At 35.4% G+C, this 24,377-nt stretch overlaps 1 protein-coding gene across 2 annotated transcripts in view; it reads left to right on the top strand.

Annotated features, from left to right (window-relative positions):
• Positions 1-24,377, top strand: part of GALNT13 (polypeptide N-acetylgalactosaminyltransferase 13) — a 417,254-nt gene that overhangs the window by 281,891 nt on the left and 110,986 nt on the right. For both annotated transcript variants that reach the window (XM_087819844.1, XM_087819845.1), the window contains exon 9: positions 5,669-5,849. In XM_087819844.1, the coding sequence (XP_087675970.1) occupies positions 5,669-5,849 (181 nt within the window). The remainder of the gene's footprint in view (positions 1-5,668; positions 5,850-24,377) is intronic.

The following is a 24,377-nucleotide window of genomic DNA, read 5'->3' as shown; positions in this document are numbered from 1 at the left end:
TGTACATGTACACACAAAATCTCATTGCAAGTTAGAAGGATAACCAAAAATCACCACTTTCATATATCCTCACTTTTGCCTATTAGGAAGGAAAGGAGAGAAGTCATTGGAACCCTGCTCTAAAATTATTTTAAACTAGATACCGTTCTCTGTTTTTGTGTACATGTTTAGCAATAGAATCCATAAGCCTACAAACCAGTTCCCCTATATGACTTGGGTGAAGGAAGAGATAAATTCTTAATTTATGCTTAATGCGTAGAAGAAGAGGGAAAGTTTCAACACTAACACTGCATTCTTGACAATAAAGAGAAAATCTTAAATTCCCTCTCAAGTAGAACATGTCGTATGCTATTTCTTCTGAATTTGGGGCACCTTGCTGAATGGCTTGGTCACAGTACAAATACCCAAGTACTTTCCTAAGTCATGCTTTTAACAGTGAGACAGTGTGAGTTTGGCTAAATGGTTTCTTTCATAAGACATTAAAAATTAAAATTATTTAGCAGAATTGTTTGTTATAGAACAATCATTTCTAATGTTTACTTGTGTTGTGACCTCCGAAGTGCTTCCTCAATTCCCAAGGCATGTCGAACAGCAGGTGCATATCAGTTTATTAAACTACTAAAAATATTTCAGTAAAAAATTCCATTTAAAATTGCTCCGAAATATGTTCCCTTAAATCATATTATTCTACCAGTATGTCTTTTTTTATGTTAATCTCGGTACTTAATTGTACCATTCAACCAGCATACAGTGACACCTACTGTGTAACAAGCACTGGGCTTGGCTCTGGGGCTGCAACGATGACTGGACATCTCTACTCTACCCTTTTAGGGTCTACCTTCTAGTTGGGGGGAAAATGCATAGCCAAGCAAATAAATAAATTGCAGATTATGATGAGCAACAAAATAAATAAACAGAGGGTGCTATAACAGAAAGTTACTGGAGTGGGGGCTCTTTAAGTATGGCAGTTAGAGACGATCGCTCTGATGAGGTGATGTTTGAGCTGAGATGAGAAGTTTGGGAAAGAGGCGGTCAGATGACAGGCAGACAGAATTGTATTCCAGGTATAGGGAAAGAAGTGCTGAGGCTTCGGTGTGTGAAAGAGTGTGTGATTTGTTATTTTAGGAAATGGCAGAGGACAATATTACTAGTGTTTATTAGCAGAGGGAGAGAATCATGTAGGGTCTTAGAGGCCCTGCTAAAGGATTTTGTTTATATTCATAGTTCAATGAGAAACCATTGGAGGATGTAAGCAGGGAAGTAAACTGAAATGACTAAATTTTGTAAAGACCACTCTGGTTTCTCAGTACAAAACAAATCATAGGAGAGCAACAGTAAAAGTAGCAAGACAATTAGGAGTCTGTTGCAACTGACAGACAAGAGATGTTGGTGATTAGGACAAAAATGGTGGCACTGGAGGCAGAGGGAGATGATATACTGAGAATTATTTTGTAGATGGCACCACCAGGATTTGTTGATGGATTGAATATAAGTGATAAAAGAAAAAAAGAAATCAATGATGACTTCTAGGGCTTTGGGTGTTTCTGGCGTTTTTGTTTGTTTGGGTTGACCACCTGGGTGAACTGTGGCACCACATATTGATGATTTTTAAAAAGACTGAAAGAAAATAACACCTGACTGACAAGATGGGATAAATCGACAATTCCACTTCAGACATGTTTATGAGGATCTCTGCAAGAGGACGTATCGAGTAGATGTTTGGATTTACAAGTCTGGATCACACAGAAAACGTCTGGGCTGAGATGTCACTGTTGAGGTTGTGATCCTTCAGATCATGTGTCAAGTAATAGGAACAACTAAGACCACCTAGAGAATGAATAAGGAATGATGAAGGCCAACATTTAAATAGAAATTTAGAGGTGAAATATATAAACAGTGAAGTAGTGGGATAGAAATTCGGAGAATCCAAGGAGTCTGATGTATATTCGTCAAGGGAAAAATTTGTGATTTTCCCCATGGCGATTTTGGGGAAGCTACAGAAATATGGAGCATTTCACAATGAGTAAAAAAAAAAAAAAAAAAAAAATAGATTAAAATGGAGGAAGGGAAACAACTTATATCAATACAAATTTTATGTTTATTTACAGTGAGGGGAAACAGAAAAAAGATGCTAAATAGAAATATGGACTGAAGAATGCAGGTTTTGTTGTATTTAGCAATTTTTAAAAATTTGTTTATCTCTTTTTTTTAACTTATTTGAAAGATAGGAGATTTTAGGTAATATTATGTGAAGGTAGATATAGTCTAGTAATGAGGGAAGTGATTCGTGTTTCAAGAGACGATTAAGGGGAAGACCAAACCAGTGAAGTCTTTAAGGTAGATTTAAGGGATCTGATATTCACTGACAAGAATACATTTGTCTCTGATGGGAACAAGATTAACTCCCTCCATTTCAACAGTAAGGGAGAATGCAACAGTAAGATGTATGTAATTGCAAAAAGGTTTATAGCTTTCATGCTAGAAAGATGAGAAAGTTACCAATTAATTAAACATCGATTATTTAAGATGGAGCTATCCCATCTTTTGAGGGGAATGGTGAATTCCATTCTTTTTTTATATTGCTCCCTCATCTCAGTGTTGGATTAGAACATCTTTTCTGTTAGCATTACACTGTTTAGACAGTTAGAAAATGAGAAAGGATAGACTGTATATGTAATACACAAAGCATTGTTGATGAATATCACTATTTAGCATCTTTCATCTTCTGGTAAAAATGAGTGACACCACTACCCAAGCCCTATAGCAGCCTTCTTCTAAGACGAATATTACTTGGGGGACCAACTGGAAAAAATGGTTTTTTGTTTGTTTGTAATCCTCGCTTGAGGATATGTTTTTACTGATTTTCAGAGAGAAAGGAGGGGAGAGAGAGAGAGAAACATCAATGTGAGAGAGAAACATTGATTGGTGGCCTCCTGTTCATGCCCTGACTGGGGATCACAGTGGCAACCTAGGCATGTGCCCCGACTGGAATAGAAACTACAACCTTTTGGTGCACAGGATGGTGCTCCAACCCACTGAGCCACCCAGTCAGGGTAAAAAAATATTTTCTTTAAAGGTTAACAACTCTCCTTGAACTAAGAACAATGTTAGCTACAGTATAAAACCAAGTCCCTCTAATTACATGTAGCAATCACTATGACTTTATTTATTGTAAAAACTGTAGCTCATATGTAATATACCATATGTATGAAATAAATGTGTGTGTAGTATATGTATATATAAATCATATCTATATAATGTATCTATCAATATAATACATAGACATAATATCTGTCTATATAAAAGACACATACACATGCTATTTGTATAACCTATGGATATACAATGTCATTTTATAGAAATAAATGTTTTATGGTACTTTACTTAATACATAGCCTCAACTTTACAGTAAATCTAGGATAACAAGAAATACAGGGTGTGCCAAAAAATGTATACACACACACTTTGAATAATTATAAAGGCAGTGTTTATTAAAATACATTTCATGTATTTGGATGGTTTTCAGTGTTTCCTGTAGTTGATTTATAATTTCATGCCATTGTGATCTGAGATGCTTGATCTGATTTCAATCTTCTTTAACTTGTAGAGACTTGTTTTGTGTCTTAACATGTGGTCTATCTTTGAGAATGACTCATGTGCACTTGAGAGGAATGTATATCCTGCAGCTTTGGGGTGAAATGTTCTGTAAATATCAATTAAATCCATCTGATCTAGTGTGCCATTTAGAGTCACTGTTTTTGTGTTGATTTTTGTGTGGGAGATCTATCCAGTGAAGTAAGTGGGGTGTTAAAGTCCACGACTATGACTGTATTGCTGTTGATCTCTTCCTTAAAGTCCTTAAGGTTATTATTGATAGGTCCTTATTTATTGTCGTTTTAAATCTTTATGCTTATGTTTCTCTCTATTTATTCTTCTTATTACAGCAGTCCCTTTAACATTTCCTACAATGCTGGTTTGGTGATGATAAACTCCTTTAGCCTTTTCAAAAACATTCAAACACATGGAGGCTAAATAATATGTTATTAAACAATGAATGGGTTACCAATAAGATCAGGAAATAAATCAAAAACTTCCTGAAAACAAATGAAAATGAAAACACAACAACCCAAAATCTCTGGGACACAGTAAAAGCAATCCTAAAAGGGAAGTTCATAGCACTACAGGCCTACTTTAAAAAGCAAGGAAAAGTTTTAGGAAACTATCTAACCCTACAACTTAAAGAATTAGAAAGCTCCCCTGTGAAGTTGCCAGGACCAGGGCTTTTGTTTGCTGGGAGTTTTTTTTATTACTGCTTCAATTTCATCCATTGTTATTAGTTATTCAGGTTTTCTGATTCTTCCTGATTCAGTTTTACATGATCTCACTCATATGTAGAATCTAATAAACAAAACAGACTGAGGAACAAAATAGATCCGGAGACATAGAAGCATGGAACAGACTGAGGAATCTCTGGGAAGATGGGGAGGGGGGAGTGAGTGGGGAGAGATTAATCAAAGAACTTAAATGCACATATGCATAACCCATGGACATAGAGATTGGTATGGGGAAGGCCTGGAAGGGGATCAATGGGGGAAAAAGGGGAGCATCTGTAATACTTTCAACAATAAAGATAAATTTTTTAAAAACGTGTTTCATTTTCAAAATTGAGCTATTAGCTGTTACTGTGGATGTACACAGTTTGGAGACAACCTATACATTGCATATGTCTTCCAAGTGTTCATAGTTTTAAAAGAGTGATAGTGAAATAAACAATTGCTTATAATAGTGTGTAATCAGTTCATAAAAGCTTGTTTGTTTGTTTTTTTTTAAATTTATCTTTATTGTTGAAAGTATTACAGATATCCTTTTTTCCCCATTGATCCCCTCACTCTGCATCTGCCCACACCCCTGCCCCAGGCCTTCTCCACATTATTGTCTGTGTGCACGGGTTATGCATTTTTACATATAAGTTAGTTCTTTGATTAATCCCCCCACCACACTCCCCCACCCCCACCTTCCCTCTGAGATTCACCCATCTGTTCCATACTTCTATGTCTCTGGATCTATTTTGTTTAAACTACAAAACTCACACAACATTAAATCCAATACTAAAATGATCTTGGAGATGGGCTTTGCAGGATGCATAGATGTTCAGGAGATATAAAGGAGTTCTAGCATATTTTAATTAGAATAATAACATATTCAAAGGTCTGTCATACAGGGGATATGGGCAACTGGGACTTAATGGTCATTTAAAATCCCAGATGTGTGCAGTATAATAGATTGATTTTTCTCTATATCAACTTTAGTTATTGAGCATGCATCTAATATTTACAAATTTATTCATAGCAAATTTTGGATACCCTATATCAAATAGCAATTAGGTTAACTACTTGAAACTGAAAATTAGGCTGTCTAATAAAGGCACATGGAAATAATTACATCTTATTTCTATGATTCTAATGCTACCATATTTAAATATATAAAGTTCTTTCAAACTAGAATATATTGCCAAACCTAAATATATTAGTTCTAAATTGTGTTCATCTGATGTGGTTGAGCCATATACGATCTGAAGCTTTGGGCTTAGTTAGCCTCAGTTGCTTCTCAGTCAGTTTTACTGCATTATCTATGATGATTGTTATACAACAATTGCTCTTTTCCCCAGATTTGGCAATGTGGAGGCTCACTGGAAATTGTGACTTGCTCTCATGTGGGCCACGTTTTCCGGAAGGCAACTCCATATACTTTTCCTGGTGGCACTGGTCATGTCATCAACAAGAACAACAGGAGACTGGCAGAAGTTTGGATGGATGAATTTAAAGATTTCTTCTACATCATATCCCCAGGTAAACAATTCTGACATTTTTCTTTCTCTGCAGGGGAAAATGTAATTTTAAACATGCTGAATATGTGTTTCATTATTGTTGCTATTCTACTAGTTTAAATAAAATATCATCACCATAATGTTGCAGAAAATCGTGTTTGAGAAAGTTGTACTATGAAGTTAATTTTCACCTAAAATGAGAAACAATATACTGATCTCAAATGCTTAAGTGTTCATTTTTCTTTGCTGTTGTTCTTTTTCTTGGCATAAGCATTATGTTAGAAAAATGGAGCAAGCGGTACACAGAGAGATCCAAATTTAATTAACACATATTAGGTCAATTTAAGAAAAATATTTTTCAAGAAAAGGAAGCTTTTATTTTCTTGTTTCACAAATAAAATTGTCTGAATTGGTAAGAAATTTTGATAATGTTGAAGCAGAGATGTTTTCTACTGCCTTGTCTTCTTAAATAGCTGAATAGCAAACTATTAAATGTTCTACAGAAACAAGATAGAAAATTATGCAGATATTTATTTTTTATTTTTAAAAAATATTTAACAACAGTAAATTACTCATTAATATATATGTGAAAAAATATAATAAGGACAATAAGTGCTATCCTACTTTTAGTTACAGAGAAAAATAGATAAGGAAATGGAAGCAAATGTGAGCTATCACCGGATGGTGGCATTATGAGTAATTGTATTCCTTTCCTTTTATTTCTTTAGATTTTCTAAATTTTCTTTATAAAACATTGTTTATATTTAAAATTTCTTTTAAATGAATTTTAAAATAACATTAATTTTGGTAAAGTATTAGCAATTAAAAAAAAATTTTTTTGGTCATTTAAAAAGAAAAGAAAGAAAGAAAGAAAGCCTTTTGAGAAAATCCTACTACAGGGTTGTGTGATTGATTATAAGTGATTTCATTCTTTATAATTTTCCAGAATTTCTCCAACTATCCTATTACTTATTTTTAAAAAATGACTCTGAGACATTACTTATTTTTTAAGGAAAAAATTAAACTTGAGAAGATATAAACAAGAGGAAGACACAGGGTTGCCTTCAAGATCTCAGAGTCTAGACTAAGTGACCAAAGCATAAATTAACATGACAGGAATTCAACTACATTGATAAAATAAGCTTTAATGTTCTATTTTTATAATTTCTGTGTAGACATTATTATGTAATCCATAAAAATCCATGCCCACATCCTCATTTCTATATGATAATCATATTATAAGCATGGCTTAGAAAAGCCTGTTTGGTTTCTAGTTGGCATACTCTGATTTCTGGAAGTTTATATGAGGCTGTGCAAACTCTTACAGATGAAGAAGGGAAGGAGCAGTGGGAACTTTCTTACTAAGATCCAGCATTACTCTATAGACAATAAAAATGAGCGGTGCATGTGTAAATGTGTGATTAAGAGAAGGCCTTTTCTCACACATTTTCAGGCCTCTTCTGTGTCAAGCAGCTATTGCCAGGCGTGCTGTTTCACGCGTAGGTGCATTTCCTTTACAGCGGAAGGCCAGGCCAGATGTTCCGAGTTGAGTTCAGCAAGAGCATGTAAATTTCGCAGCAAGGCAGTGACATTTATACAACCTTTTCATGGTCTTTCGATGAGATGATACTTTTTGAATTCAAATCATTACTTGTAGAAATATATAAGTTCAAATATGAAGAAAGGAGCGGTGGAATAAAGAAATGTGGAATGTGTGATTATATACTACTCATATTTAAGAATTTAAGTAATTGAAATAATTGTAATTATATGTATTATATTCACTTGTGGCGAATATTATTTGTAAAAGTGATGTGTTACGTTCTTTTATAATTTCCCATTGAGTGAAAAAGGCAGATAAACAGTGGAGCCATTTCTGAAACTAATGAAATGACAAGCTTTAGAGTCCAAAGAGTGAAAAATTAATGCTTGCTGTCTGGAACTGATGACAACCTTGTTACTCAACAGGGGCTGTATATTCTGGGAAGTGTAGTTTTTACACTACAATAAATATCGTTAGGAAAGTTACTGTTCTTACAAAATGAGTTGATTTAAATCCAGAAAGGTACCTTGGGAAGCAGAGAAAAAATATTTGGGGAATATGCTGAAAGTGTCTAGGAATTTCCTAAGAGGTATTTATGCTTATGTATGCCTCAGACATAGCATTGCCTAGCATGGAACCTGACCACTGTAGTGTGAGCAGAGAGAAAAAGCAAAAACATGAAACGTTAAAAATTGTTTCTCAGTGGGAAAGAGAATTAAGCCAGTACCTAGCGTTGGATACCTAAAAACAATTCTAGGCCTGAGTTGTATTGAAGCAGCCAGGAATCTGTCCTATGAATGGGGTCTAGCCATTTAGGTTGCATTAACTATTTTTGTCATTACCAATGGTTTCTGTTCCTCTTGAAATCAAAGTCTCAGATTTCTTTGCTGTTGTCTAGAATTGTTGGGTTTCTGTTTTCCACCTTGTTGGGTAAGAGGTAAGTTTGTAACGAGGACAGGTGGCGTGGGGGGGAGAGTAGAGGCCACATGCACTCACATTCATATTGAGCATTGCCTGCCTTATTATAACACACGTCTATGAAGTCATAAACACACCATTTATGAAGAACTCTAAAAAGTTTATATTGAACCCTATTTAATCCTCCTGAACCACCTTGATATTCTGGCTAAGGAAATGATGTTACTTTCTAGAAGTAGCTCTATGTATCTGTGAATTTGTCCAAAGTGTTTTGTAAAGAGAACCCTATTTTTTGCATCGGGATTTCTATACCGAATTATATTCTTCACTATGCAGTTATTAAAGATGTGTTTTTTCAAATACTGATCCTTCATGAATTGAATTCTGAACACATCACTACTTCCTTCTAATGTGCTCTACAAAATACCCACTCTATTGGCTGGCTTCAGGGATGCTTCAGCTCTTTCTCAAACTGGGCATTCTTCCTTTCTGTAAAGTATATCATTTTCTGTAGTTTTGACACCATGGCCAATCCATTATTACTTTGTATCATATTGTTTTTTTATTATTATCATTTCTATATCCAAAGTAGTTCAAAGACATGTATTTACAGTGCTTAGTAACTTTCCTGTCTGTGTAGTCCTTGAACAAAGTATAGGCTGAATAATTAGAAGAATGAAAGAATGAATAAGTGAATGAAGGGATTTTAAAAGGGAGTCATGTTTATTTCTTCCTTTCTAGTGAATTCTCTATTGATGTCTGGTCTGTATCAGGGGATCTCTTTACAAGAAGAGATCAGCAAATCAGTAGCCTTTGTCCCACCTCTTTGATCCAACTCCAGGTTAAGGACCCACTGATAAAAAGAAGGTGAAGGGCACTCTTCATATATCTGGAATAATATTCCTGAAAAGAGCATTCCATTGGCTTCCCCATGTGCTTAGGGTTTTATGATTCCACCAAAACCATAGGTATACACAGTAATATAATCTTATCTTCCAAGACTAATATCATGTCTAACAGGCACATTTTAGGCAGATAATAATATCTAATAGAGTAGTACAGCGTAAGAGCCCATAAACTTAAAATAAGATTACTTTTCCACACGTTGATTTTTATTTTTCTCAAGACCCCCATTAATTTAAAGTTAAAATGGCATATATAAAATTGCATGTGTGAATTAATTTTATCTGATTTTTAAAATATATTTACTATATATTTAATATTTTCAGCCTGTGCTCATTAGCCATTGCAGTATTGGTAGAGTTGACAGTGTCTAATTATGTCTCCAGACCATTGGAATGAAGAGTAGAAATACTTTGAAATAGTGCTGAAGAATACATGTTCAACATTCGTTGTTTGATTTTTGGGGTGTCTTTTTAAGAATGCAAATGCTATGGCATCATAGATGCTTGAAGCCCTGTAGGTTCTTAAACTATGAGGCAGATTTTCTAGTCATTGGGCTGCTGTTTCAGCTTGAGCCAATCCAGTCGTCCTAGCAAATCCTTTGAAATGATGTGATGTAAGAAGACACCACTCTTCATAGAACGGCTCATGACAAATGGCAACATTCTTTCCCTGTTGGTCACAGGTAAAAAGCTTAAGAACTTTGAATCTAGTCACACTAACCATGTATTTGAAATGCTGGCTGTTCTATAAATGCATATTGATTTTTCTTTCTTTGGGGAGGTAGATTTCTAAATGTGTATCAATTGACACGGTGATTAGAGACAGCTGTTCTTCTATAACCTCCCGCTGTTCTTCCCTTTCTTAATGGACAGCTTGTGCTCTTGTTTTGAACAGAAACAAATTGATAATAAAATTTAAAGACTCCCAAACATACCTTTAAAGGTATTTATGTGTAACTGGGAAAACAACATGTTTTCTTTTGGCAATATTGTAGTGCCTTGATATGTATTCCAGGTAAGCAGAGAGCACACATTTAGAGAAGGATCCTTGGAGTTGTTTTGAAAGGTGTCTGTTTGTTAACCTTTTTAAAATGCTTTGGAAAATCAGCTCATTAAAGGTAGCCTTTGTCAGCAGCATCTTTGGATCCTTATCTTTGGATCCTTATCAACATTAAACGACTATATTCATTTCTATCTCATGAAATTTGTATCTATAAAATAGAAATATTTCTCTGATTCTTTAAAGCTACAATATTTCTTAGCCAGCACTTTGAATGTAGGGCCTAATTTCTTTTACAAGTCATAGAACTGGGTTTCAGGATGATTTAATAAGCACAGGTTTTGATGTTTTCAGCAAAATGTGCAGCATGCACATTTTTAAAAATCATTCAAGGATATCAGTTTTGCTTGGGCTAACATGAATTCATCTGAAAAGTGCAGCACTTCTGAAAGTAGTACATTCGTACCTATGAATTTTGAATTTTTATTATTTAACAAATGCTTTTTCAGCAGCACACACCATGATATCACTGAATGAATACAATACTATGAAATGAAAGTTCTAAATCATTTTAATATGCTATATTGTAAAAACACGTAATTCACCTATTTGTGATACCTTGAAATGCTAAATGTTGAAATAAGAGATGCCAACCATGTTCACTATTGTTGGTTTAGTGGACAGACAACTGCTTTTCCTAGCTACAGTCAATCAAACACTTTTGAATTCTTTAATCCTTTAAGGCATTATGCCAACTTTTATTGCTAATATTTTTGTTGGTATTTTATGGGTATTTGTATTTTTATATCTGTGATATGTATCTGCACTATGCCAAGTAGGGGGACATAAACCCAAATAAGATGTTGCCCTTGCTTTTGAAGAGTGAACTGCCTACATTATCGTAATTAATTAGTTTACATGAAAATAAGATTAAGTGCTTAGTGCATGGGAACACACTGTCAAAAATTAAAATTGGTACTTAATGTGAATGCCTACCTTTTCCTTGATTCCTACTTCTCACTCCTAAACTTCAAAACCTGCAAGTCCTTTCTATTCTACCTGCTAAGTTCTCTCAAATCCGTCAGTTCACCTTATTCTCAGACTCCCCCGGCCTCCGCATGCCCTCCTGACTGGCCTGACGGCTCTCCCTACCTCAAAGCTTGCCCACACTTCACCCACCCTCACGATGCTGCTTTCTTCCTAAAAGAAAATCTCATTTGATCTCTCACTTACCTAACAACATTTTAATGATTTCACACAGAGTCAAAAGTCCTGTGTGATCTGGTCTTCATCCAGTTTTCCAACCATAGCGTTTCTCAGCCCAGAGCTCAGCCCTGCTCTCTTCTGCTTTTAGGTTTTTGCGTGTGTCTGAAACAGTGTGATGAGTTAATGAGCGCTGCCACGTCTGCATAAAAAAGCATCATCGCCCACTTGCATTAATCCTTCATGTATCAAGTTTGATATAATTTCCCCAGGAACTCCAATGGCTCCCTGGAGTTCTCCATTGTAGCATTTACACGTTTTAAACGTATTCCTTCCCTCCACTAATCTATGTGACTAATGTGACTATATATGTTTTCTATTTATTTATATGTTGGGTGTTTTTTAGAGTTCATTGTACTCAAATCTGTTTTATTTTTTAATTTTATTACATGTGATGGAGGCAAATAAAATATATGTTTCAATCACCATTAATGTCTCCCTTCCTTAAAATAACCCTCCACTAATCATTTGCTATATATATCCTTCAAATTCTTCTCTCATGTATTTGCATAGGTAGACAGATATATACAGATATATAAGTAAATAAGATCATATAATAGAAACTGTTTCGATTTCCTTTCTTTTAACTTAACATGTCCTGCAGTGTTGTATATATAATTCAGATAGGATTGTATAATTCCACTTTGCAGCCAAATAGTATTATATTGCAAAGATGTATTATCACTATACATACCAGTTTTGACAAGTGTTAGTCAGGTTTCAATTGTCTGCCATTATAAAAAATTATAGAAACTTTTCTTGTGACAACTTTGTGAACCTGAGAGGCTACTTCTAAAGAATAGCAGCATTAAGAAAAAGCTCTGGTGGCAGACTGCCTGGATAACTTCAGATCCTGGCTCCATGTAACCCCTCTGTACTTGCTTAACCTCTCTGTACTGAGTTACCTCACTGTAAAATGGGAATTATAATAATGGGGCCTTCTACGTAAGTTTCTGAGATTTAAATGGAAAAAGATATATAAAACACATAACAATTGCTGGCAAATATTAAACACTCAATTAGTGTTAGATATTTCTGTCATTTTTAGCTATATTTATTCATAGAAGTAGATTTATTGGCTCAATGGATACTCACACATACAGTATTGTAGATATTTTTAATACTTCCATCTAAAAAGACACCATTACCACTCCCAGGAACAGTGCTTGAGCACTTACAGTATACTATCAACACTCTAGATTATCTGTCCTCATTTTTACATAAACATGAGCGTGTGTATATATGTATATGTTTACACTTGCATATATATCCTGTTTCTTTTATCACCTTACTACTAGGCCTGAACATCTTTTTTTGCCATTTTTTTATTTGAACTTTTTTTATTCATATCCTTTGTTCATTTTACTGTTGGATATTTTTTCCCTTCTTTTATATATCCATAGATCTTTCTGAAGTCTGATAATCTTTTGTCTATTACATACATTGCAAGAGTTTCCTCCAAGACTGTTACATATATTTTAACTCAATAGATATACAAAAAGATATTTTTAAAAAAGAATATAACTATTGAAGTAAAATCTGTCAGTCTTGGCCTTTATGGCTTTTTGGATTTATTTTCTGGTAAAACAGTCTTTCCCAAGCCTGAGGTTTCAATTGAATAGAATGCATGAGATTTTTTTTTCTTGTAAGTACTCAGTGTTCTTTCTGGGCAAAAAGCATGAGCAGAATGCCAGAATCAGATAACTCTCCTCAGGAAAAGGATTATTATCTTTATCTATGGAGCATAAATAAAAGTATCAACCATAACAGTTAAATTTTCAGTAAGTCTATTAATGTGATTATATCACTTCCCATTACAGTAATTCTAAGTATCTTGAATCTATTTATGCTCCATAAAGTTGAGAAGCAGATGGTATCAATAATATTTACTGAATGTTACAAAAACATTGAATTTGAATAGTAAGGGATGGTCATTGTATCTTGAGTTTTTTTTATTAGAAATTCAGCAGTTATTTCAGATAAAACCCCTCAAATAATTTTATCATTATCAAAACTAGGTTATTTCAAAGTATTTCTAGGGTGAATAAGTATAACAAGTTCTTATATAGATTTATACACAGAATAATCACCACTTTCTAGGGTTTAGATGCCAAAATTATTCATGTCTAATTTTGGCTTCTTTCTCAAACAAAGCATGTATAGCTCCAGTCTAGTCACTTTGTGTGTGTGTACGACTAATGCAATATTCTGAAATTTCCAGTTAGTGCATTCTATTCCAATTAGATTGGATTGGTCACGATTATTTTTTTTAAGGTTGTTGAACTAGTCAAAGTAGGAAATTTTAATATTTTTCAAATTGTTGCAAATGATCAAGAACACTTGTGTAAGATGCATGAATTTTTACTGTCAGGAGTTGGCTGAGTTTTTGTTTGATGTAAGAGAATTAAAATATGAATAAAACATGACTTAGGTACATACAGGGGATTTATCATATCTATTTTCATCTTGTCAGTTATTCGTCAGAGTACCCCTATTTTATTATTTCATTTTAGCACAGCTAAAACTGAACAGCTTAAAAATTAATATAATTAATTACATGAAATTTCAGTTTGAATTCTTAACTGAACTGAAGGGATTACTCTGACCCTTAGCAGTCTGCTTCTACATAAAGTGATTGGTGGTCAGGTGGTTACACAGGAATGCAGATTTCTTATCTCTAATATTCTCAGGCTAAGTCTCTAGCATTAAGTGTCCTGGTGGATCATCTTTGCCTGGATTTCTATGTTATACTCAACTTTTAGCAACTTTAAATAAAATATGAGTTAAATTCTGGAATTATTTAGTTACATATGCTCCCAAGAAGGTGAGCAGAGTCCAGGATAACTCTCACAGAACTAGCAAACCCAATTTTTTCCAGATCCAATAATGACACAAGGTGGATTAAACTTCCTAGATGTGCTAAACTGAGGCTCTTTAAAATGGTCCCTGGCAAAACCAAAACAAAACAAAAAAACTAACTTCACAGTCCTACCAGGAATTAAACTTAATGACAGATTTCTTCTGCATTCTAATAATTCACATTCCCTTGGGAGAAGCTATCCTTTAGCTTATTAACACAAATTACCTAGAAAATAAAAATTCTATTTTTATTACTTATCTTTACCCAATGGTATTATAAGTTGAAGAGATTTGCAGCAAGCCTTGGTAGGACGGCATGCTAAACAATGGATAGAGGCCAGGATAAAAAGGTAGGTACATCAGGGAGACAGGGCGAGGGCTTTGCAAAGGAGATGGGAAACAATTTATGCAAGGTAGGAAGCCTATTTAACGAATAGGCTTTTTGCATAATTTTATCAGAAGCAGCATAATATGCATTGGTTACTACTTGTGTGGAATTGTCAATGCTTAAAAGTAGATGGCCGCCACATTGACAACTGTCTATGAGCTGCCTGACGTGAGAGTGCTGTGTTAGACCATGTGCACAAATACACAGAGAACCATTAGCACATAGTCAATGAGTTAAGTGCTGATTCTATATTGATGGTCTAGAAATTTTCATGTTTTAATTGTGGGAGACATGAGTTAAAATTAATAGATTGCTATATTTGACAAATTGATTTAATGTGGCAAAGTAATTACGTTTTATCTAATTATTTGCCTTTATCTTTGGTTAGTTTGGTTCAGCAAGGTAAATTTTAAATTACGTTAATAACAATTTGAATTAATGTATATTCTAAACATATGGGAACACTGATACAGGGCATCAAACAGTTAAACCTTTCTAATTCATACAGTTCAAAATAAGATAAACAATGGTAGAGATGGTGTTCTTATTACTGAAACTTATTCTGTTAGAATTATCATTACTAAATGAGCTCAATTATGACATCATTTTAATTTTTTTAAATTGTTTTGTTTTATAAACTTTGCACATTCTTGGGGCAAAGTCATCTTTGTTTGAACGAAATTTGAAAACTGATTAGTTGGGGATTTTATTCAACTTAATAATTAGGGAATTTTATTATTTCAACATAATTATGTTTTCAATAAAAACTCTTGAAATTAAAAATATAAATTCAAATTTCTGAAAAAGTTATTTAATTGATCAAAATCAACACTAAATTAAATATAACTGTATAATTAGCTTTTGACCTATGGAAGGAATGGGAGACTTGACTGAGAAATAAGGTATGAGGAGGGTGCAGAGTTGACCAATCTTCTTCACTTTCACTCTCCACAACTTTCTTAATTGCTTTTGTGGGCCCACTCTAGCTGCCCTAGGGCATGAACCAGGGAGACTGAAGAAGGCTCTTTCCTTCTACTTCTAGATGCCGTCCCACTGTGGTACCAACAGCCAGGCCTCTGTCTGCACAAACCTCCACCATTCAAGTTTCTAAGTTTGATCATGAACTCCATCCCAGGTCAGACTCCTGGGGACAGTAACATCGAAATGATGTTTTCTTTTCCAATGAGAGTTACTTGATATTCTCATTTCCCATTTTCTTCTGGTATTTATTGGCTTCCCTCAGGAAAAGCCTCAAAAAAAAAGGTGGGAATGACAGTAAGTAGAAAAGCCACCTCAGAGAAAATATACTAGCATCTTGCTTGCAAGTTGTCCAAGTAAACGGGAAATGAGAGGGGAGCCAGGACCTCAACTAGGCACCTCTGCGAAAGGAGGGCAGCGATGAGTGGAGGTGAAAGAGGGGGCCCTGGGGTTGACCCCAGGGGGCAGCCTGGCTGCATTGCCATGCTGGGCACTAAATCTGGGTGCAGAGACTTAGACCAATAGCAGTTGTCTCCCACAGATGGCATTTTGGTTGTGATATCCATTGTCAGCCTTTCTTCCCTGTTCCCATCCCAGGATTCTTGCCAAGCGGTCCCTATTTTCCCATACCAGCTTCCAACTTCTTTCATTCTATCATCTTTTAAAAATTTTGTTAGTTGAAAATAACCAACAACAGTGATTCATTCTCACCCTGTTGTCTTTTCTATTAACACCATTTTGTTTATCAAGGTCACGGTGGAGAAATCTTGATCCAACCCCATTTTCACCAATCCCACTCCTCTTCCATACTTTGTAGTAATTTCTCCTGCATCCTTCTAATGAGAAATCTTAGATTTCGATGTTATTGAATTCATTGATTTTTCTGCCTTTTGGTCGATGCTCTTGACGTTTTGTTGGGGTTTTTAAAAAAATATTTTCTAATACTTTTCTAGTTATCCTTTCCTTTAATATTTTAGTTTTACCTTTGATGCTTGGTCTTTAACGTTTGTGGTAGTCAGGTTTTGTTATTAGTTATCTTGGTTCTAGTTTTCTATTACTGACTAACAAGTTATCTCAAAACGTAATGGTTTATTATATCTCATTCTTTGGGTCAGGAGTTCAGGCAGGGCTCAGCAGAGTGATTCCTCTGCTCCCTAAGGCATTGACTGAAGTCATTCAGTGATATTCAGCTGGCGGATGGGCCAGTCTGGAGAGGCCAAGGTGGCTTCTCTTGCATAGCTGGCGCCTTGCTCTGAGAGCCGAAAGGCTGGGCCGAGCTGGGGGTGATCCACTGATGTGCTTTGCTGTGACCTCTCCAGCATAGTGGTCTCTGGGTACACAGATAATTTCAAGGAAGCTGTCTGTCTTCCCTTGAAGCAACTGTTTCAAGTAGCCTAAGTAGAAGCTGCAAGGATTCTTAAAAGAATCGCAGAATGTTCCTTCAACCACATAATATTAGTCAAGCAAGTCGTTAAGACAAACTCAGAATCAAGGTGAGGGATTTTAGGTCCTATGTTTCAAAGGAAGGAATAGCAAAGTATTTGTGTCTGTCTTTAATCTACCACAATTTTTCCCCCTAAATTTTGGGTAAAGATGGTTTAGTTAATCATACTTTTTGGTTCATCGCTATGGCTTACTAGTTTATTTATTTCCTTTATTTCCCCATGTTTGGCAACCATTCCAATTTGCTTAATATGTATATTTCATTTTAATACTTTATTGACAAATGTGTATTGTTTGGGGTTATTTTTAATTAGCATAAATGGTTTGGAGTAATATACTTCATTATTATTATTCTCTTTCTAACACAAACATTAGGATTTAACACCCATTCCTGGTTTCTAAGTACACTATGTGCTGCATAGCACTCAATGGTTGCCATCCACTTTAACTATTCACCCTCTCTGTGATGGTTACTCAACATAGCTTCAACTCCCTGACACCATTAGCTTATTAGTTTCTGATTATTTGATTAACAAATAATGTCAAATATTTATTGTGTGCTAGACACTCTAGATACTAGCGACACACATGGTCCTATGGACTTATATAAGGATGGGAGGGTGATTTATGCCCAGGATAAAATTTTCTGGGTCATAGAATTTCGTGATATGGTTTTGCAGAAGCACAGCAACTATTTTCACCTAGGTGCCTGTTAACTGTATCCATGTTTTTTTCATCAAGCAGGATCCTTTTTTTTAAAATGCTTCTTAAAATTTGAATATGTAATACATTCACATAGTTCAAAAATAAAAACAACAGGCTAGCTTGCATGGCACAATGGTTGAGCATTGACCTGTGATTCAGGAGATCGCAGTTCAATTCCCAATCAGGGCACATGCCCAGGTTACGGGCTCAATCCCCAGTGGGGAGCGTGCAGGAGGCAGCCGATCAATGACTCATCGTTGATGTCTCTATCTCTCTTCCTCTCTCTTCCTCTCTTTGAAATCAATAACGATATATTTTTAAAAAATAAATAAAAATCATATAACAAGGTCACTATGGAGAAATCTTGGTCCAACCCCATTTTCACCTGTCCCATTCCTCTTCTATAATTTGCATTAATTTCTCCTGCATCCTTCCAGTCAGAAATTTTTGATTTTGATGTTATTAAATTCATTGATTTCCCTGCCTTTTGGTTTATGCTCTTGAAGCTTTGTTTTCGGTTTTTTTTTTAAATATTTTCTGATACTTTTCTAGTTATCCTTTCCTTTAATATTTTGGTTCTTTATCATCTTCTTATTATGAGATATTTTATTGCCATAAATATTCTAAATTATGTCCTATTCTTACTAACTTTAAAATTATATGCAAGGGATACAACTTTACTAATTTATTAAATAGAATCTGATCTTTGTCCTCTGGTGATTATTGAGAAGTACAGGGCATGAAGATTTTTGTGTTTATATTGTGCTATATTTAAATGACACAATTTGAGAATCTCTCACAATGACTTGGCAAATGCTACCAGCATCTTTTATATAGCTCTGGTCTGTGGAGATAAAACAGATTGATTTGCATGAGGAGCCCAAAATCTTCCTTGAGGGAAGGAACCAATCCTCTTCCAAGTTCCACATTTAAAGGGTTAAACTCCAGTGGCCACAAGAAAGAAAGTAGGTTGTAATAAAATCAGGGAGGACCAGTAGGGCAATCCTGACCCTAATCAGAAGAGATGGGCTTGGACACAGTTGTTTTGGTTCACAGAGAAAAGATGAGACCACCAATGGTAACTGACAGCTCCTGAGACTGGCTGCTCCTGACAGTCATGTGGTCACTAGGGACTAACAAATGGGACTAGTAGGTAGGAATTCTTCGGCCCGCCATAGTGCTCTGGACATGACCTCCAGAAGTAATGGGTGCTTTCCAGTGAAGAAACAACCTTATTTGTGAGCTGCTTCACCCTGTTCAAAAGTGTTTGCCTTATTTTTATTTCTGTCTCTTTATGGCAAATGCATCCGCGTTTTCTCCCTGAGTCCTGAACCTGGTGGCATGGTTCCACTGTATGCGGAACCTCCAACGCCTCATCTCTGAGGCCAAACCCTGGGCATCCTAGCTCCTGGTGGAAGTGGCTGGGTGAGGAAAGCATAAGTGCTTTCTACTAGAGAGCCTGGACCAATTAAATAGGAACAGCCTCATCCCTGACCTTAAGTCATATATTGCCCTTTTTTGTTTTACTTTTTCAAGTGATATATAAGTATCTTAGTTATACACCAGTCCTGTAATTCTCCCAGTGTGGTCTCAACAAGCCAAATGAGCAATACCTGAGAACTTATCCTATGCTGAGGGTAGGGCCAGGAATTTGTATTTAATAAGCCTCCAGGTGATTCTAATGGACATTAAAGCTAAGAACCATTACTGTAACCCTTTGTGATCAGCGTGCTGCAAGTACCGGTGGCATTGTCATCACCTGTGCTTATTAGCTGGCACAGTTTCAGGCCCCATTCCACACTCACTCTAATGGACTGAATGTATATGTCCCTCTCACAATTCATATGCTGAAATCCTAACTTCCAATGAGATGGCATTAAGAGGAGGAGCCTTTAGGAGATGATGAGGTCATGAGGGTGGAGCGCTCATGAGTGAGATTAGTGCCCTTATAAAAGGGAACCCAGAGAGCTTTTTCACCCTCTTTTTGCCACATGAAGCTACAATGAGAAGTACCCAGTCTACAACCTGGAAGAGGGTTCTCACCGGAACCCGACTATGCCGGCACCCTGTTCTCGGCCTTCCAGCCTCCACACCTATGAGAAATAAATTTCTGTTGTTTACAAGCTAGAATCCCCCCATATCTTCCAGTCTATGGTACTTTGTCATAGCAGCTCAAACTAAAACACCACAGTAATATAGAATGTACATTTTAACAAGATCTCTGGTGATTCTGGGCCACGCTATAGTTTGAAAAACACTAAAGTCTAGTAAATATCATTCAGTCTCATTTCTTATCTCCTCTGGTTGGCTTTCCTGTCTCCCTCTGGCTCCTGCAATAGATGCAATGGTTTTCCAACATTGAGCCCCTTAATTCTAAAATAAAATCTCTAAGCTTTATAATATGATTACTCCATGCATAAAGGGATTTTAGCCCTCCCCCCAAAATACAAGACTACCTGTTAAATTTTAATGTCAGATAAGTGAAAAATAATATTTACTGTATGTCCTATGTAATAATTGATAGTTGGGATATGTTTACACTAGGAAATTATTAATTGTTTGATCATCTGAAATTAAAATTGAACTGGATATTTTGTATTTTTATTTGCTACATATGGCAACTCTACATATAATCAAAATTCCCTTTTTGTAGAACTAGTAATTTCTGCCAGTGTCAATATGAATATTTACTAAAACAGACATATTTTTACATTACAATTTTTCTTTTTTTTTCTTTTTTCAAGAAACAGAAGCTAAAATTCTGGTCTGTACTCTCTACTAAGCTGGATCTGTATGCCTTTATATACCTACAGAAGATATAATTGACTATATATCATCTTAAATAGGATCTGTCCTTGAGATACAAAACACCCTAAGACTTGTCAGAAGGATGGACTTGAAATTAACTATAAAAAAGACAAAAAACCAAAACATTTTGGGGAGAAAATATTCCCCAACTTACAAAAATCAGTAGCAACTAATTCTGTATAGTAGGTTAAATATTTCAGGTGCTGAGGACACATTTTTCAGCTCAGTCATTCTGGCTTGTTCATCAGGAGTCATAATTACTTTAGACTTGATATTCTCCCTGCTGGATCACTGCTAAAGGTTCCTTTAGTCTTGGAGGAAAACAGGTAACACCTGCTTTTAGTAGCTTTTTTTTTAGGTTAAAATTGTCTGCTATAATCCATGTTGACGACTGGCAGTGGAATATAGGTTCAGCTCCCAGGAGGGGGAACAAAGACACTTTCCTAAAGAAATCTCTTATTGGTCATTCTTGAGCCAAACTCCATATGGAGGTGAAATGCACTTTTATTTGGATGAGAGTAGTGGATGAGAGCACTCTTTAATTTCAATAATATAGTACAAAGTCTCTCCCTGCTCGCCAGGTGTCCACAACTTACATAAGTGAACTTAATCAGTGATATCATTACTGTAATGCAAACTCTACTACAGGGGTACTACTGATGTATAATTTGTAGTTTCTACCAGAAGTCTCACAGAAGATAATTTAAGGGACATGCTGCTAACAGCGCATACCGCTGTACACTTAACGTTTATTTTTGGATCAAATTAGAGCACCACAGAGCTGTAAATCTGATCATATTACTGTTGCAGAATTGCCTTTTCTGAATTCCCTTTCTAGATTTTGCCTTCAAATGATATCATTTCGAGTTTCACCTTTTTGTTTTGATTACCCCATTTGCCTTTTATAGTTCATTACCTTATATATATTATCTTTACATTAGGGACATAGTGCTACAATTTTTGTTTAATATGAAAACCAGCATTTGCGATAAAGGGCGGTTTAAAAAAGAATATAAAATCAACACCATGTACCCAAAATGCTTTAAAAATTAGGTACCAATTGCACTTTAAAAGCACGTCCATGCCTCACTTAATTGCATCATCTTACCCATTCTGCTGCTAGAATTGAGTGCTATCCTAGAATTGAGTGCTATGATAAATTTTGTGATAACTATTCTATTGCTCCCTTCCTTATGAGTTTTCCCACATATATGTTCATTTGCTTGTTTTTGGTCTTTTATATAACTGGAATTATTTTGTATGTACACCGTACCATGGGTCAAAAATTTACATCCTACTCTAGACCCCCTTTTACTGTATGTTTAGCTGTGTTTTCCAGTATAGCTCACATGAAATCATACAGGTTCAAATCATAAAATGAGATATCACCTAAATTTAAACAATATATCCTATCCCTCCAATTAAGTTCCTAATGAGTGCTTCTAAATCCTTCTTTCTTTGTAGTGTAAATTCAAAAGAATTACAGTATAAATATTTTTCTCCAACAACTTATTCCCCTTGTCTCAGCTAGAGGAGTGACGATGACAATAGATATGACAAGAGTAGAGTTGGAGGAATTAGTAGGCCTGGACAGTTTGTGTCTCATCATCATCAGCTTTATGAGGACTTCAAGGAAAACTTGCAGCTCTTGTTATAAATATTCCCTTTATAACACTATTTGTTTTCCTTCTAAAAGTGCAATGTAGAATAAAACTAGTCAAGGCATTAGCTATACATGAAAACAAACATGCTAGCTTTGAAAATGCAGAGAAAAGTATATGGCACAACTTAGTTAGAGTATCTCTTGAAATAATCTATGGTAGACAAAGCTATTAAGTAATTATAAATTTTTCAGTACTTAGAAAGTCCCTGTATTTTTATTATTCAAAAATGTTATTTTATTATACATAACTCCACTAGAATTTTAATGAAAATAAATGTCTAGAAAGTTAGTTTAGATAAAAAATAAGGTTATAATGTACTTTTAACAAAGGAATGTTTATGTACTGTTTTATATAGTCTGAATGATGTCTGTCTTTATCAACAAACATATCTTAATATGTGTTCATTGGTCCCTGAGTAGTAAGTAATTGGGAATACCTTTAATTTTTTTCTCTAAAACCAAAAATATCTAGTTCTTGGAATAAGTTGATAGCTGCTTTCTGCTACAGAAATAGAGAATAGTAAACGTGTCATATCTGAAAGACACAAGAGCTCTGTGGAGGCCAATGCCCGAGGCAATCTTCTTTAAGGAAGAAATTCATCGACTGGTTTGAACAATTTAAACAGCAGCTCTGTGTTGTCTCTGTGATCTACTTCAGGCTTAAATGCAATTGTAGTGAGTTGTATAATTTATTTTATCTTACAGAAAATATTTGAAGTTATTACCTCCTGAACTCAGCATTCAGAATACCTTGCTTTTTAAGCTTGGCTAGCAGTCCAGACACATTTAGCTTCTGTGTCTTTATACACACTCTTATTTCAGCCCAGAATGCTCTTATCCTTTATTCATCTGAAAAATGCCTTCACCATCCTGTTCAACTATTGTTTTTTTGCTGAATCTCTTCCCATGTCACTTTATCTGTAGCCCTAAAATTGTATTTATAACTGCTTTTGTTTACATCTTTAACTCATTTGAGAGCTCCTGAAGGTCAGAGACTGATTTATTCTAGATCTTTGTGCCTGGCACAAATGCCTTCAGATACGTGCACAGGAGAAGGGGCAAGTGGTGCATGAATGAATGAGTGAGGGAATGAATGAGGGAATAAATAAATTAGTGTTTATTCAAGCACATTTGAACACTATGAATTTATAATTTATATCTAATCGTCTGATATTGTAAAGTTCATGTAAATTGCCTCAGACATTATGACCAATGAGCGATGCTAAAGGCATTGGTGGTATTAAAGAAGAAAAATCTGAAGAAGAAAAGAATTGATGTTGTCATTAAGTGTATGTGAATATGAATGTTGTATAAGAAATAAAGTGATAGTACTATTTTCTACCTCCTCTGAGTCTAGAAATGAAGAACATCAACCCTGACTTTATTGCAAGATGGCTACAAAACTTCTCTAGTTTTTTATAAATCTTTGAATCGTAATGAGTCTCAGCAACTCATCTGTAAAATGGGCATAATAAATTCTGCTCCTGCTACTCCACAGAAAAACTGAGCCTCTAACCAACAGAATGATATGTGGCCTATAAAACCACATAGTTTGCAAATGAAATATCTACTTTTAAAGTAATATTCTCTACTGGACACACTTTTCTAGGTGCTGAGCAGTCAAACAAACAAGTTTAAGGGGCCTCTTTATAATAATACACCTACCTCTTCTGGTCGCTCACTCAGCAGCAGAGATATCACCAGAACGTGAATGTGTCTCCCAGCAGTATGGGCTGGTTTCCCTGTGCTCAAACTTGTCAGCAGCTGCAGCCACATGTATCTTCTCCCACGGCCAAATTAATGGTGAGGTATCTGTAAAATCTAATGAACAAAATAAACTAGCAAACAAAATAGAAACAGACTCATAGATACAGAGAACAGACTGACCGCTGTCAGAGCCGGGGGATGGGGGGGTGGGACTAGGTGAAAATGGTGAAGGGATTAAGGGGGGAAAAACAAAAAACCTCATAGGCACAGACAAAGTATGGTGATTATCAGAGGGAGAGGAGAGAGGGGAGGTAGGAGAGGGTAAAGGGGAGATAAATGGTGATGGAAGGAGACTTAACTTGGGGTGGTG

Source organism: Miniopterus natalensis, chromosome 8, assembly GCF_054644295.1.
Source record: "Miniopterus natalensis isolate mMinNat1 chromosome 8, mMinNat1.hap1, whole genome shotgun sequence".
NCBI lineage: Eukaryota > Metazoa > Chordata > Mammalia > Chiroptera > Miniopteridae > Miniopterus > Miniopterus natalensis.
Note: the sequence above shows the minus strand (reverse complement) of the source record. Positions and strands in the feature narration are given on the sequence as shown.